The 16,121-nt window shown below is 42.4% G+C and overlaps 1 protein-coding gene across 1 annotated transcript in view; it reads left to right on the top strand.

The window, feature by feature from the left end:
• Positions 1-1,849: 1,849 nt before the first annotated feature.
• The window catches only part of IGFBP3 (insulin like growth factor binding protein 3), a 29,820-nt gene continuing 15,548 nt past the window's right edge, over positions 1,850-16,121 (top strand). Inside the window, exons 1-3 of the mRNA XM_075272217.1 lie at positions 1,850-2,066; positions 2,162-2,563; positions 13,843-14,060. Coding sequence (XP_075128318.1) covers positions 2,221-2,563; positions 13,843-14,060 — 561 coding nt within the window. The 5' untranslated portion in view covers positions 1,850-2,066; positions 2,162-2,220. The remainder of the gene's footprint in view (positions 2,067-2,161; positions 2,564-13,842; positions 14,061-16,121) is intronic.

Below are 16,121 nucleotides of genomic sequence, written 5' to 3'. Positions count from 1 at the left end.
CTGTGATCCAATGTGTATAGGCTAGAAAGACAGACTAAGGCCGGGGCCCCACAGGACGTAAACATCGCGATTTGCCCGCAGTGGAGATGCTGCGGGAAAAATTGTGGCGTTTTACAGTGCAAGCAAAGGGGATGGGATTCATGTGAATCCCATGCCCACTTTGCGGAAAAAAACGCAGTGCGGACACGTTGCGATTTGCAAAGCCATTGCGGCTGTGAACTTTCTCTTCAAAGTGCTGCGGAAAGAGCTGCAATGCGTTCATGCAGCGGTTCTATCCGCAGCACTTTAGCGCTGCGATTACGGCCCATGGGGCCTTAGCCTTGGGGGAGATTTTTGTTCTGTGTCCGTTTGTATTACTGACACACTCACAAAGTGGCCGTCAGCTATTTTCACTACTTCATTAGCACTAAATGACATTCATCTATTAATTTTTCAAGTATCTGAGATAGTCGAATGCTCGTTGAAAGGTTTGTGCTTATTCATGTGTTTAGGAGAGTTGGTCATGTAACCGACCAACTAGAGTTCATTTCAGATGAGCAATGGCGGTCTAACGTCTAATGTGCATGGCCAGCTTAAAGGGATTATCCGAGAGCAGGACAGTTAGGGTGGGTGTCCATCACAGAATGAGAGCAGCAGACATTGAATAACAGATACCAAGAGAGCCCCCTTTGTCAGGCGTCCATCTACATTCACCCAAATGTAAAAAAACACATGATTGAAGCTTTCTCCCATCATGTTTTTTCACTTTTCAGCACGCAGAACTTTACAAAAGTAAACAAACGTGAAAGAACACAGAGTCTATCATGTTGTTTACATTAGTCAATGGGAACGGATACAGACGGAGGGGCTCCGTCTGTGTCCATTACTGTCATTCTGTATTGGATGAGAGGACTTTAATAACGGTACTGTGAACGTAGCTTTATTAATGGGGGCTTAATAACTTTACAATGTACACTGTGTAGCAATCTAGGCCACAGGAACAGATTGTAGGATCAATTGTATTAGTGTACTCTGTGTTTGTAGGAGTGTAATACTGACATTTTCGCTACCTACAGGGTCTGTGTTCACTGAATGTTTGTCTTTAATGACAACCCATGAAAGCTCAAAACCTTCAATATGGAAAGGAATAATGGAATACATATTTAGGCATAGCGATATAATACACCAATGCAGACATAACACGGCGATCAATGTGGTTTGTGGTATGAATGTGATATTTATGTCCCTGAAAGTGTGTGAGACGCAAAACATTTTACCAAGTGACTTCGAACCTGCTCTGCTCACCATGAATGGACTCTAGTCTCCTACAAACAGTGTTGACCACTTGTGGGTATATTGTGGTGTCTTAGGGCAGCTGCCCCTCAGCAGGCAGAACATGGAGCACTGCCTCAATGTCATTCATAGTACTCTGCATTTTCTATTGTATTTCTTGAGGTGAAGTCATAAGAAAGTTTAAGTAACATGCAGATTAGAATGAGTCCTTATGTAATGTGGGACTCCTCTCCTGCACCACCTGTCTACACAGTGACTACTCCAGCTCCTCATGTGAAGTGCCATAACCTGACGCATTCACCGACTGCCCGCACTTTCCCAAGAAATATGTGCTGAAACAAAAGAAGCCAGTGCCCCCCTCTCCTCTCCCACCGCATTAATGGGAGTTCTCTGAGGTGCACTTGAACACAAATCAGATTCAGAGACTCCCCTTCTCCTCCTCCTCTTCGTATCACCGAATCCTGGATTCCGCCTCTCAGCCTGTAGTCGCCGGCCGGACGTTATTTACTATGCATATGCCGGGGCGTGTCTGGAGCTCACTCTCTATATAGTCAGAACTTGAATGAGAGAACAGATGGGGAACAGAACCTGAGGAAGGGGCAAGTAACAGGCCTAGCGTGGCAGCGCTGTACACAGGCAGGAGGAACGTGTATATTGCCTTCACCAAGAGGGGCGGACACAGCGAGTGGCTTAAGCTTCTCTGCGGGACCTTTCGGAGTCTAGAAGGTGTTCGGTGACATCACGTGATTGTTGAGACTTTGTGTGTAGCCGCAGCAACATGTGCATGTGACCAGGTGAGTACCTGCAGCCACACTGCCCGGCCGGACACATGTGCCTCTATGGGGTGAGATGATGTAATAACTGCTGCTCTCCCTCTGTGTCCCCGCAGCTCCTGTCATCCGTGGCTTGCCCTTATATACTTGTCCTGGTCTCTACACTTCGGCTACTATGTACGTGTGGTGTTCAGCGGCGCTGGCGTTGTGGTTGAGCCAGCTGGCTATGGCAGTGGGGCCGGTAGTCCAGTGCGAGCCGTGTGACTCTAAAGCCCTGGAGCAGTGCAAGCCCCTGAGCTCTGACTGCGAGGAGTTGGTGCCGGAGACCCTGTGCGGCTGTTGCTTGACCTGTGCCCTGCCCGAGGGCAGCAAGTGCGGGGTGTATAGCCAGAAGTGTGGCTCTGGGCTCCAGTGTAGACCCGAACCTGAGGAGCCCACACCAATCCAGGCGCTGCTCATGGGCCGGGGAGTCTGTGTAAATGTCACCAAAGGCAGGGACAGGAGTCACTCGCTAGAAGGTAAGTCTGTAATAGATGATGAGTAGTAATGTAGTCCTAGAACTGGGACCTGTGACCAGGTAAATCCCCAGGAGGGTCCCTGGCCAGAGTCCTGCATGCCATAGTACACTGCATACAGCAGCCTATGTGCCCATATAATAAACTGAGTACAACCTCTAACAAACTACCCAGTTTATTATATGTCGATTGTTTGGGTGGCAGAGATGGCATATAGGCACAAAGCCAGGCTGGGCGCTACCGTGTTTTTCCCCTGAAAATAAGATAGTCTTATATTAAATTTTGGTCCTAAAGATATGCTATGTCTTATTTTCAGGGGATGTCTTATTTTATTGTTGTGTGCTGCTGCCACCACTGCACTTTGCTGAGATGTGCTTGCTGCGTAAAGATTGTATGAAGAAAAACATTGCAGCCGGCTGAATGCTGTGTGCAGTGCTACGTGTGCATGGGAAATCAGGCTGCTGTGATACCGTATGTTGTATCCATTGTTCCAGCTGTTGTGGAATGAGCTGGGAGAGTGGACTCCACATTGCATATGATGCTTAGTGTATGCACAGCAGGCATCTCCCAGCTCATCTATGTATCGCAGTGGCGTTAGCAGCCGGCACACCTGTGCACACAGAACATCGTGCACAGTGTTCAACCGGCTGCAATGTTTTTCTTTACAATCTTTACACAGAAAGATTATTATCATTGGGGGATGTCTCACTTTCAGGGGGTGCCTTATATTAGGTAATTCAACAAAACCTCTGCTATGTCTTACTTTCGGGGGATGACTTATTTTCGGGGAAACAGGGTATCATGCCTCTGTCACTGTCGGGCCTCCGCCACCAATCATATTGCTCACAGAGCTGGGGGGTGGTCCTAGTTAAAGGAGAGGAGTGGGTAGCAAGCTAGCCTTCAAATAAAATAGGAGACAGGTCGTTTATCTGTGAAGTGGACTCCAAAAATGAATCCTTCTGGTGTGCCCCAAGCACCCCAGTCTGACACTTCCTGTATCTACTTGCTTGTTAAAATATTACCCGTGGATTCCACATTAATAGGGTGTGACTGAGAGACTTACAATATTTGGAAATGTGCAAATGTTACACCCATACCCAGGAGCCCATGAGGTCTCTCTTTGCAATATGAGGAGACCTGTACAGTAAACAGTATATTATGGGGGGGGGGGGGTGTAGTGGACCACAGATAACGTTGGGGCTCATAGTTCATGTTATGCCTCCGGAGTTGTGTGTGTGAGTTGCCACCTTCTAGATATGTGTGTAATATATATATATAGAGAGAGAGAGAGAGGAAAACTTTGTTCATTTTTTTTTTTTTTTTTTTTTTATATGGGGGTTATGCAGAGGGGTTCGATTTGCATATGTCTGTTAATTTTTGTTGCACTCATCCTCTGACCAATGAGAGCAACAGACATTAAATAACAGTAGTTTGAACCCACCACAACCTTATCTACTGTCCGCGTCCCCATTCAGAAGTGTTGTAAAAGTCTAAAATGTTGCAACTTTTTGAACGGCAGAATTCTGGTATGCAGAACTTCGTAAATTCACCTCCAGATACATTGAATGTATGTGCAGTGCATAAACTAAATGGGGGAAAATTTACTAAGTCTTAAAAGAACCTACCACCAAGTATGAAATGCTAAATACCATACATTATTTGATTCATGTGTCCCTGAACTAGCTGGCGTTTTCCTTTTTCCAATCTGTCCATCTATTGAAAAGACATTGTCCCTGAGAGGTTATATGTGACCTAGCTCTGATTCTCCATGTGGGTGGGAACCTTTTCAGTTGCTCAGAGAAATACAAATTGTTCCCGCCCACATGGAGAAGCAGAGATGGTTTAGGCTGGTCTTACATGACACTAGTGGTTTTTGAGGTCCGCAATTTGCTGATCAGCAACACAAAATTCACTCTTCTGCAGACGTCTGTGTCCATGCACAAAGTGCAAATGTCAAAGACAGTCTGTGACATGATGTCCGTGACTTTGCAGACCTGCGGTATTCAGTGCAGACCCTGGTCACGGACCGGCACACCATGAATAAACTATTCGGTGGTGTAAGAGGCCGCACTGAATACAATGTGTCCGCAATTATGAACCCACAATTGAGGACCATTTGCAGATTTAACTTACGTTCGTGTAAGGCCAGCGTTACATATAACCTTCCAGGGGGATATCTTTTGGATTGGTGGATGGATTTAAAAAACAAAACTAAAAACCCTATCAAATTAATATGTGCACCACAATATTTGTATAAGGAGTAACTATCAGATTGTTACAACTTAGGGTGCCTTCACACGGCGTAGCTCGCCGCTCCTTTAGACACGTATACATGTGTCCGAGCGCGGCGCTTCAAAACAGAGCCCATTGATTTCAATGGGTGCCGATAGACACGCGCTACCCATTGAAAATCAATAGGTAAAAAAGCCTCCGATTGATTTCAATGGGTAGCGCACATATATCGGCACCCATTGAAATCAATGGGCTCTGTTTTGAAGCGCTGCGCTCGGACACGTGTATACATGTCTAAAGGACTGGTGGGATACTCCGTGTAAAGTCACCCTTAAAGAGGCGATCATTGATAAAATACAGTGTGATATGTTATGGTGTAAACTCTATACAGTGAGCGTATAATATATGCGTATGTATGATTTTTTTTTTTTTATCATTACATTGAGGTTTCTTTTTCTTATGTTTTAGTCCAGTGACTGTTTAATGGATACTTTGGTTGGTTGGTACAGGCTTGCAAATATCATGATGTGAAATTGATCTTATATAGCCAATTAGCTGTATGAAGAGACCTTAGTGATTAGTTCTTTAAGAACTTTTTTTTTCTCTTTCTGTCAACATATTTAGGCGGGCTAATTGTTTGCCTGGGAAGTTGTACTTTTATTTGAGATAGTTTTGGGGGGTACATATAATGTTTTGATTAGCTTTTATTAAAGGGTTTCCCGGGAGTATTTATTTATCTGGTGCAGCTTTGGATGGATTGGAGTGGGGTGAGTGGGTCTGCTGATGTCACAACCCCCAGGTCATGTGATCAAAGGCTACGTTTGGATCCCCAGGTTGTTGATTTTTATAAAGGGCCTGTGGCAAAAGAGTTGTAATCTGATTAGTTACCATGGGCATCCCTACAAAAAGGAGAGGTCAACCAGTCTTGGCTGCTTAAATGGAACCTGTCACTGGGGATCTACAGTGGATTCAGAAGGGATTATGTTCTAGAGCAGTTTTAACTGAAATTGATATATAGCTTTGTGGGAAAAGATTTGGTAGAACTTTTCATTGATTCACTGAAAACTTTGCATTTCTGCTATAACCTTGAGGAGGTGATCCTATTATAGATTATGGCTGCAGCTATCTTTGTTAAAACATAGTGTAGAATACTTAGAGCACCTAGTAACCTAGCCATCCTATTTCTAGCTCTCTGAAAGAAACACAGCCAAAGTTATGTCAAAGTGAAGAGTGACAGTTACGAAACCTGTTAGGTTTCATTTGTTGCGAATGTCCCAGCAGAACAAAGGAAGACACGGACAGTGATCCCTAATACTAGACCCACCATGAAGTCCTTGCCTGCTTGCCTCAGCTACCCTAAACGGTAGAGGACAACTGGGCGACAGTCCCTTCCTATGTAACAAGTGCAAACACAAATGCAGACAAGACAAACAAATGAGAACAGGTAGAGAAATATTAAAAGGTCTGAACAGTCAGGCAGCAGGAACAAAACAAATATGGGAGGAATACGGCTCTGCAAAAACATAGTTACCGGGGAAAACTGCTATCATGCTCCACAGAGACTAATAGCAAGCTCTCAGGTGTGGGTTAGAAAACCATATACACTATGTGATCAAAAGTATCCAGACATCCCCAAAGACATGCGTTTTTCATATTAGGTGCATTGTGATGCCCGGTATTCCATTATCAGTGACCTCAGTAGACATTAGACATCGTGAGAGAGCAGAGTGGGGCGCTCCGCGGAACTGACGAACTTCGAACGTGGTCAGGTGATTGGGTGCCACACATCACGCAGGTCAATGCCAAACGACGCTTCGCTTGGTGTAAGGAGCGTAAACATTGGACAATTGAACAGTGGAAAAATGTTGTGTGGAATGACGAATCACAGTACACAATGTGGCGATCCGATGGCAGGGTGTGGGTATGGCGAATGCCCGGTGAACGTCATCTGCCTACGTGTGTAGTGCCAACAGTAAAATTCGGAGGCGGTGGAGTTATGGTGTGGTTGTGTATTTCATGGAGGAAGCTTACACCCCTTGTTGTTTTGTGTGGCACTATCACAGTACAGGCCTACAATGATGTTTTAAACACCTTCTTGCTTCCCACTGTTGAAGAGCAATTCAGGAATGGCGATTGCATCTTTCAACACGATCGAGCACCTGTTCATACTGCACGGCCTGTGGTTACACGACAATAACATCTCTGTAATGGACTGGCCTGCACAGAGTCCTGACTTGAATCCTATAGAACACCTTTGGAATGTTTTGGAACGCTGACTTCGTGCCAGGCCTCACTGACCTTCATTGATACCTCTCCTCAGTGCAGCACTCCGTGAAGAATGGGCTGCCATTACCCAAGAAACCTTCCAGCACCTGATTGAACGTATTAGAGTGGAAGCTGTTATCAAGGCTAAGGGTGGGCCAACACCATATTGAATTCCAGCATTACCGATGGAGGGTGCCACAAACTTGTAAGTCATTTTCAGCCAGGTGTCCGGATACTTTTGATCACATAGTGTATATGACATCTGGAATCTGCCCCAGACTTGATTGGAAAGGAAGGATGTCAATCACATAAGCAAGAATAAGGATAACTCTTTGAGGAGCACAGATAAACAAACAGTGGAAGAGATGTGTGAGATGAATGAATAGCTGAAGTGAGGGGATAGAGCTGTATTCAGACAGAGTACAAGAAACTGAAAAGCATGAAAATCCTAGCCAGGTGCACCTCCTGCGCTATACCATGCGACTGGAAGAAAGTGCGGAAGTTTGAACAGATGCGGATGTTACAGTGACATTATTATATTCTGTAGGGTCTCTTCATACTCTGCCGTTACCTCTGTTGGAATGCCAGAGGACCAAAGTAAAGGATAACCGCGCTTCACTTAGTTGATGAATATCAAACCTTCTTTATTATAGTTCAGAATAACACAACGCGTTTCGGGCATCAATTGCCCTTTTTCAAGTGTAAATGAACTGCTCTGGGTGGCTTGAAAAGGGCAATTGATGCCCGAAACGCGTTGTGTTCTGAACTATGATAAAGAAGGTTTGATGTCCATCTACCAGGTGAAGCGCCGTTATCCTTTACTTTGGTACTCTGGCATTCCGATTGACACCACTGGTGGGACGGATTCTGCTGCTCTTGTTCACCCAGGGAGGAACCCCCTGTGTTCTAAGGCACTGTTGGTAATTGTGAATTTATCAAAGCTCCCTCGGGTGAGAGTCAACTCTGTATTTATCGTATTATTCCTTCACCCAACAATACTTCACCATATACAGCTCGGTGCTGTACTTGTTTTTGTGTTCACATTACTTCTGTTGGGTCTCCTCACAGCATTCGTGCTCTTTTGTAAAGTCATAGATACAGCGGCCACAGCTGAGGCTGGTGATTGGGCCACCAGCAGTCACATGGGCATTCCATGACCCTCGGTAACCAGGACACTGCTGAAGCCTAATCATAGACCACAGCTCTGAGCCCGTGCCAATGATGTCACCAAGAGCGGCCCAAAAGAGGTAATAGAAAGTGAGTATGAATGTGTTAAGTCATCTCTAAATCTATGTGGGCTACAGACCTGCTCTTAATCTCATTTTAAACACTGGAATTAGACCTGTTTAAAGTGACATTGACTATGGACTGCTCCCGGGGTAAATGAACGTTGCTCCATCCTCAAGCAGGAACTTATTTCCATTGTAACTATCCTGTGACCAAAGTGGTGGTACATATTGCACTTCCTTATGTTCTTTGCCACTTTAAAGGGATTCTATAATTAGAATCCCTTTTTCAGTTATTATCCCGTCAGAATAGCCTTAAGAAAGGCCATAAGGCTGATGTTAACATATTTTTAATACACATAGGTAATAGTGTCCCAATTATTTCTCCCCGACAGGTAACGCCCCCCCCCCCCCATAGGAAATAGTTCTCTCAATCCCACTCCAAATTACATTACATACAGTACAGGATACACAGTTCTGGTGAATTGTCCACTTTCCTCTTCTTCCTGCAAAGTTTGGATGTGTTGCCCAACTGTGCATCTCTTTTATTGTGTTCCCGGCTACCCTGTCTGCACTCTGGTACTGCAAACTGTATGATAAAGACTTTAGAAGAGGAGCACAGATGGACGCCACTTCAGCACTTTGCAGGAAGAAGAGGTAAGCATACACTTCCCTGCATGTGAAGACAGTAGTGTGGTGAAGGGGCCTATGAAGCCTCCTGTTTAGGCGCATGGTTGCAAGGGCGACTGCTGTGACCCTTATAGCTGTTTGTTTTGCCTTTGCCTGAAAGGTCCACAAAACTCCCCAGGTATAGCATGATGGGGACCATCCGGCTGAAGGCTGAACAAAGTGAAGTCACGTAACATGCTTGCCCCTTGCTCCCTTACCAGACCCCTAATATCTCTTGCTTAACTTCACCCTGTGCAGTGTGTGTTCATTTTCCGATTGCTACGACATCACCCATCCTACTTGAGCAGGGCAGAAGGGAGGTGGTAGACTCCATTTAAGTAACTAAACCAGTGTTGTGCAGCATTTACCAAAAAGTTGTAGAAAAGCTATTTATTAAAATAGATAATCCAGTTCACAGAACTCAATGTAAACTTTTTGAAAACTCTTTCTAGCTGAAAATAATTAATTAAGGCAGATTGCTTTCCTGTACAGTAGGTCTTTATTCTACCTAATGCTTGCAGAAATACACTTTTAGATACGGGAATAAGTTAAGCAGTTAAAGTGCTGCTTGCAGGACTTTTTTTTTTTTTTTTTGCATTTTTCATGCAGAGAGGGGAACAGAATAGCCTGAACACAGATGTGAACCGGGCCTATGGCTGCCTAGCATTATTATGGCATTATTCCAATAATATGGAAGTGTTCTGTACATACTTATTGCTTTTCTTCAGGTATCACGATTTCCAGAGCGAAGTTTGCCATAATGCAAATAAATGCATAGCTGTTTGTTGCATCTTGTTAATATCCAGACATTAAATGTATAACAACATATATATAAAAATTTCTTACTGTTTGTAAAGGAAAAAGACATTTGAGTGTCACATAATGGATAATTGTCCTGCTACTTTTGAAGGTAACTCTTGTTCACGAATACGTATACAATTCTTAGTGAAAGTTATAAACTTTTACACTTAGTCTCATGAGACTCCTCTCTGTTGCTCCCGGCGTCTGTGCTGCTCTTCATTGATTCTAGGGATGTACACGCTGGCTTCATTGTGCAAGTGCCGGAGTTTCAGGGCATTCACACTCTAAATGAGGTGTACTCCTCTGGCTTCATTGAAGAACTGATGTGAGGAGTACAGAGGTAGGGTGACTATAAAGCTATTTTTAATGTAGCCATGAATTGCATTATAACAGGGCGATTTGGGACACTAAACCCAAGATCCATAAATACCTGTGGGTGACTTAGAGTCAAAGATGCCCTGACAGATTCCCTTTAAAATGTTTAATGGAACTATGCACTGATTTAGACTAAGGTCAGCAAATCGTAGCTAACCCAAATTCATAAAGTGTAGCAATTCTGTTTACCGCCTCTCATATATTGGGTTTGTTAAAGTAAGGAAAGTACAAAGTATACGTTGCTATCTACTGCAGAGTATGTTTACTGTTTACGGCTAGGTTGACTTCTGCATCAGAGTCTCCGTAGGAATCTGCCGGAGAGAAAAATCCTGCTTGGAGGACTTTTCTCTCCGAAGGTTTCAGTATGAAAATGGATGGATACCAGCATTATATATGCTGTCCACAGGTAACCACTGTTTTGGCGGACGGGCTATCCACTGTCCGGGTCCTCTAGCGGACCTGAATGACAGATAGGCTAGGTTTACAATTGCATCAGGCTAAGTCTGTATTCTGGAATATCTAGCCAGTTTAAATATGAAAAAAATAAATAAATGCTCTGTTCCTTCAAGTTTAAATGATTGCATTTTACAATATTATGGAATGCTACTTTATGTGACAATGTTCTCTGCTGAGATTATGCCACTGCTATTTGCTTTGAGCCTCCCGTATAAGATGCTGTTATTAAGCCTTCAGTATACTTGAGTCATGAGTTTTACAAAAGGTATTTTAAGGTAAAGTCATCACCAGTTTTATAGGATATAAATATGTACTCTTGTATATGTCATGGGTAATGCCAGACTCTGGGTAAAGCCATCATCTGCATAATGCCAAGGTATTAGTGAATAATTGAACTTGATGAAGGATCATGTCTTTGTAAAAACTGTACTATGGTGCAGATCGATAAGACAAACAGATTTAGTACAAGTTTAATTCTACTATCTAAATAACCTTTTTACTGTAATATATATTGCAATTTATATGATGGCTTAGATTATATATGGTGTGGCTTTGTGAAAGTTGCTAAGAAAATTAGTAACAGAAGGACTTGGTTTGCCAACGAGGTCATCCCAGGATAGATTCTGATCTTATCGCATGACACTAACAGCAGATACCCATGAAGAAAGTTGTCAGCAAAGCACACCCCATTGTAAATGATGGTGTGTGAAAATAATCCTGAAGTCATTTTACTTTGAATTGTAAGCCTTGAGATCTGTTAAGCTATAGCTGAGTGCTAACCTATTCTATCAGCAGAGGTCTTAAATGAAATGTTTGCAACACACGATGTACTGGTAGTTTCACCTCTTCTTCCGAATATATGTTGCATATCTAAGATACTACTTCCCATTCTCTCAGATTCACAACATTATGTACACAATAGAGCTGCAGTGAGGTGGGTCTATACCTTTACTTTACAGATCCCTTTGTCAGAATGCTATTTCCTAAGTATGGTGAAATTTGCACCAAATTTATTAACAGGCTCAGAACTAATAAAATTTTTAAAATGCTCCAGACATGCCAGGCAAAAATCTTTAAATCTGTGCTTTTCCTCCTGACTCTAGTTGATACATTTGGCCAGCTTTCGGTCACTTCAAATTTGATTAGAAAGTCAAAAAGTTGTGCAAGTAATGGTGATAATCAGCTAGTAAACATAAGGCTGAGGGTAAGTTCACGCAGGTTTTTTGGTCAGGATTTTGAGGCTGTGTTCGCTTCAAAATCTTGACCAAAAAGACAGGTCAGGTCAGGTGTTTTTTCTGAAACAAGCCGGCTCCCGGAAAAAGAAGCGAAATGCTCATTCTTCAGGCCGTTTCACTTCACGATTCAGTCTGAAGCCACTCCCTCCTCTCGACTAAGCCCAATCTGGAGCGGAGCGCGCAACTGGTTGCTGGTGCAATTCAGTTATGGCTACCTCCACCTCAGGTTCCAGTCCAAAATACCCCTTGTGAACTTACCCTAAACCACAGTGGCAGCGCATTGTGGTTTTTCCCACAGCGCTTTTTTTGTTGTTTTTTTTAATGTAGATTGTGAGTCCCATATAGAGCTCAGAATGTACATTTTTCCCTATCAGTATGTCTTTAGAATATGGGATGGAAATCCATGCAAACATTCCCACAGCGCTTTTCAACCTCTGCAGACTTGGTTTCAAGTATACCTATAGGGAAACCACCCATGTTTCTATAGGTATAATTGCTGCAACAGTTTTGGAAATCGCAGCGTGACATCTGTGTGTATTTTTCTGCAATGTGTGGTTGGGTTGGACTGTAAAACAACATGTTTCTCCCATGAGGGGCCCCGGCCTAAATAAGGATCCTAATAACTTACTGCAGATCCCTTGTAGGTGAAGATATACAAAAATATCTGTTTCTTGTTGAGCCAACTATCATTATTCAATGGTTGTGTAAAATGAACTAGCTGGTCCTTAAGGTTCCTGCTGCCTCTTCTATATGTGATTGTGGGAGTCCGTATCTCACTAAAGTCCTCACCCTGTAAAAGAAAATCCAAATGTCGCTCAAAAATGTCTCACTCCAGAGTGTGCATCATCAAACTTGGCAATAATCCTACATTTTCTTTTATGATTGATTAGTTTTTGAGATTAATAAATCCTATTTGTTACTTAAGGCAGCCGTTCTGAATGCCTTCCATAAGATAGACGCTGCTGTGAAGAAGGACGTTCCTGACTGACTGTCAGAAACACCCTTCTGACAGTGAAAAGCTATGGTACCGGTACCTACAGCTCTTCACCGTGGGCACAGAACGGGAAAGCCGATAGTGCGCTGAATTCAGCGCACTGTCGGCTTTCTAGCGGTGTATTAAACCGTATGTACCCCAGGTGATGAAAGGTCCTCTTTAAGTGAATTTTTGTGTTTCCAAACATTTATAACTTTACTTTACTGTAACAGAAAGATTAGAGGGGCAACTATTAGAAGCAGAATTACATCATCCTGCACTTGATGGGGCCAGTTTATGGTGGAAAAAACACCTGACCTGGTTTTCTTTAATGGGACAGTGGCAGGCTTCGAAAACATGGCTGCTCATATTTTGATCAAGTTTTTGTCTTGTTAAAGAGGACCTTTCACCTATTTCTTAGCATTTGTTAATAGGCGCTGCTCCACTGATTTCAACACAGTTGGAATTTTTTCTGTAGACCACAGCACTCTTGAGTAACAAGTGCAGTTAGTTTTGGTGCCTGATGTGCTGTTTAAATTGTGTAATGTTAGAAGGATAGTGTCAGGCAAGGGGTGCGATTCAGAGCTTCAATCAATGCCAGCCGGTGTCAGAGCTAAGAAACACACCCCTTACCTGCTCCTGCCAGACATCGCCCCTCATGACAGTACGGAGCCTAAATAGAACATTAGACACCAAAAATAACTGCACTATTTGCTCAGTAATGTGGGGGTTAGAGAAAAAATTCTAACTGTGCTGGAATCGGTGGAGCAGCGCCTATTGCAGTAAAGAGCTGGACTTATTGGAGGTGGAGGTGTATAGCTATAAAATTAAAATTGCTGTTCTGATATGTTTATTATGCTTGCTGTATATGGCCATATATTGCCATTGCACTGGTGAAACGTGGGTCCAAATATTTTACTACAATTATTGATTTGTATTGAATATTTATATACTTTTCATGCTTTGTCAAACTGTAAAAATATTGCAGCCAATCATACTGGCTAAAAAAGTTATTGCAATATCAAATATGTATACTTTTTGTATTGATAGGGAATTTCAGCAAATCTGAGGAGGATATGCTTCCTGACAGCAGTGACACTCAAGCACCATCTAACACACAAAGAATGTTGTATAGTAATCCTCAGACCAAAATAGAAATCATCAGGAAGGAACAAGCCAAAAATACTCAGCGATATAAAGTAGACTATGATCCACAAAGCACAGACACCTTAAATTATTTTACAGAATCCAAGCAGGATATGGAGTATGTAAGTATGATTGTTCTTCTGACCTTGTAACGATTTAGAAGAGAGGGAGTACTCTAACTTGTTATATCTATGAGAATGTATCACTTCTTAACAATTTCCTATCAATTTAAACAAAAATAAAACTAACACAGATGAAAGGTATAAATATGACCCTTATAACCGAAGACCCACATATTCCACTGCTATAGGGATTATTCAGTTTCCAATATACAGTCTGTATCAATTTGTCACAGTTCTAGGTTTCTGCTTGCTGTCATCCTCATAACTTCCGGTCAACAAAAGGTCTATAGTCATTATGGTCATGTGATCCTTCATATGACCAAGGGCTTTTTTTTTTTTAAATTCACTGGATGTAAACCAAGATTGACAGTAAGCAGAGATCTAGGAAACGCTGAGGGAATGATACAAGAAGTATTACCATAGTGGCCAAACGTTTTGAGATGGAAACCAAGTTTGAGTTTTTACAAAGTTCATTGCTTCTGAAGGAAAGATCACCTGGAGAAGAAGAGAAGAGCACCATCATGGGTCATAAGTCATTCCAACAGTAAATACAGTAAGGTATCCTGAGACTATTCATGTATTGGATTGCTTTTCATCCAAGAGAGTCGAGCTCACTCACTGTTTTGCCTAAGATCACTTCTAGTAATAATGAATGGTATCTAAACATCCTCCAACAGCAGCTTCTCCCAGTGCTCCATGAACAATTTGGTGATGAACAATACATTTTTCCAACATGATCAAGAACCTTGTCACAAGACAAAAGTGATAAGCAAATGGTGAAAAAAAAAAAAAAACACTGGAATTTCTTTGCCATGAACCCAAAACTTAAAGGGATCTTATCATTGGATACCCTTTTTTTTTCTGACCAACACGTAGGAATAGCCTTAAGGCTATTCTTCTACCTTTAGATGTCTTCTCCGCGCTGCCATTCGGTAGAAATCGGGGTTTCTTCGGTATGCAAAAGGGCTCCAGCGCTCAAACAGTACTGGGGGCGTCCCCAATGCTGCGAGAAAACTCTAGCAACACCTCTATCTTCTTCTGGAACGCCCTCTCCTTGCGTCTTCTTCCGTTCTGGCTTTCAATCTTCTAGGCCTCGGGCAGAACCGACTGTGCATGCCCGGGCCACAAGAAAATGGCTGCTGAGGCCGCCGAGTCTAGAAGATAGAAAGCCAGGACGGAAGAAGACACAGGGAGAGGGCGTTTCAGAAGAAGATAGAGGCTTCGCTGGAGAGTTCTCTCACAGCATTGGGGACGCCCCCAGTGCTGTTTGAGCACTGGGGACCACCCAGCGGTATTCGTCAATAAATTTACAAATTTATTAAACGCTAAGAACACTGAAGCAAATATCTCACTCTAAGGACATATACAAACATTTAGTTGAAACTGGGCAAGACAACCCCTAAAAAAACCCCCAAACCCTGCCATGTAAGAATAAAATGAAAACAGCCTTAAGTTCATTGTATAAATACTTTGCAGTGAGCTTCCTCTAGTGGTAAAAATCAGACAACCAAAATATTAATGTAATAAATCTTTGGTAGATTTGAAGCTATAATGAAAAAATAGGCGACCCACTAACACTATAAATAAATCAACAATTAAATATGGAGCTAAAAATAACATGATTTATTTCTGGGACAGAAAAGATATTGGGTCAACTTCTAATTCAAGAGGATTAACTGATCAGCAGAAATGTTAGAGCTTTACTACAGTTGTAGTTATCTGATGACACTCCACATTCAGCTTGTTAAATCCAAAATAGCAAGAGAATTCAGAAATAGTTATTAACAACTTAAGTCTTTCCTAAATGTCTTTTATAGGAGTGGAGAAAAGTGGGACAGGAAAGTATTTGTAGAGTTACTCTAATTTATATGTAGAATTGAATTTCAAGCATGCTTTAACCGCTTCATACCACAGGCGATTTTTGTTTGACATCTGCTTTCCAAACCTCATAACTTTTATTTTTCTGTTCACAGAGCCATATAAGGGGTTAATGCTATGCTATACTGTACAAATTATACTTTTTATTGGTACCATTTTATATTCTGTATGATGTACTGAGAA

The sequence above is a fragment of the Leptodactylus fuscus genome, chromosome 4 (genome assembly GCF_031893055.1).
Source record: "Leptodactylus fuscus isolate aLepFus1 chromosome 4, aLepFus1.hap2, whole genome shotgun sequence".
NCBI lineage: Eukaryota > Metazoa > Chordata > Amphibia > Anura > Leptodactylidae > Leptodactylus > Leptodactylus fuscus.
The sequence above is the reverse complement of the archived record's forward strand: the minus strand, read 5'-3'. Positions and strand labels throughout refer to the sequence as shown.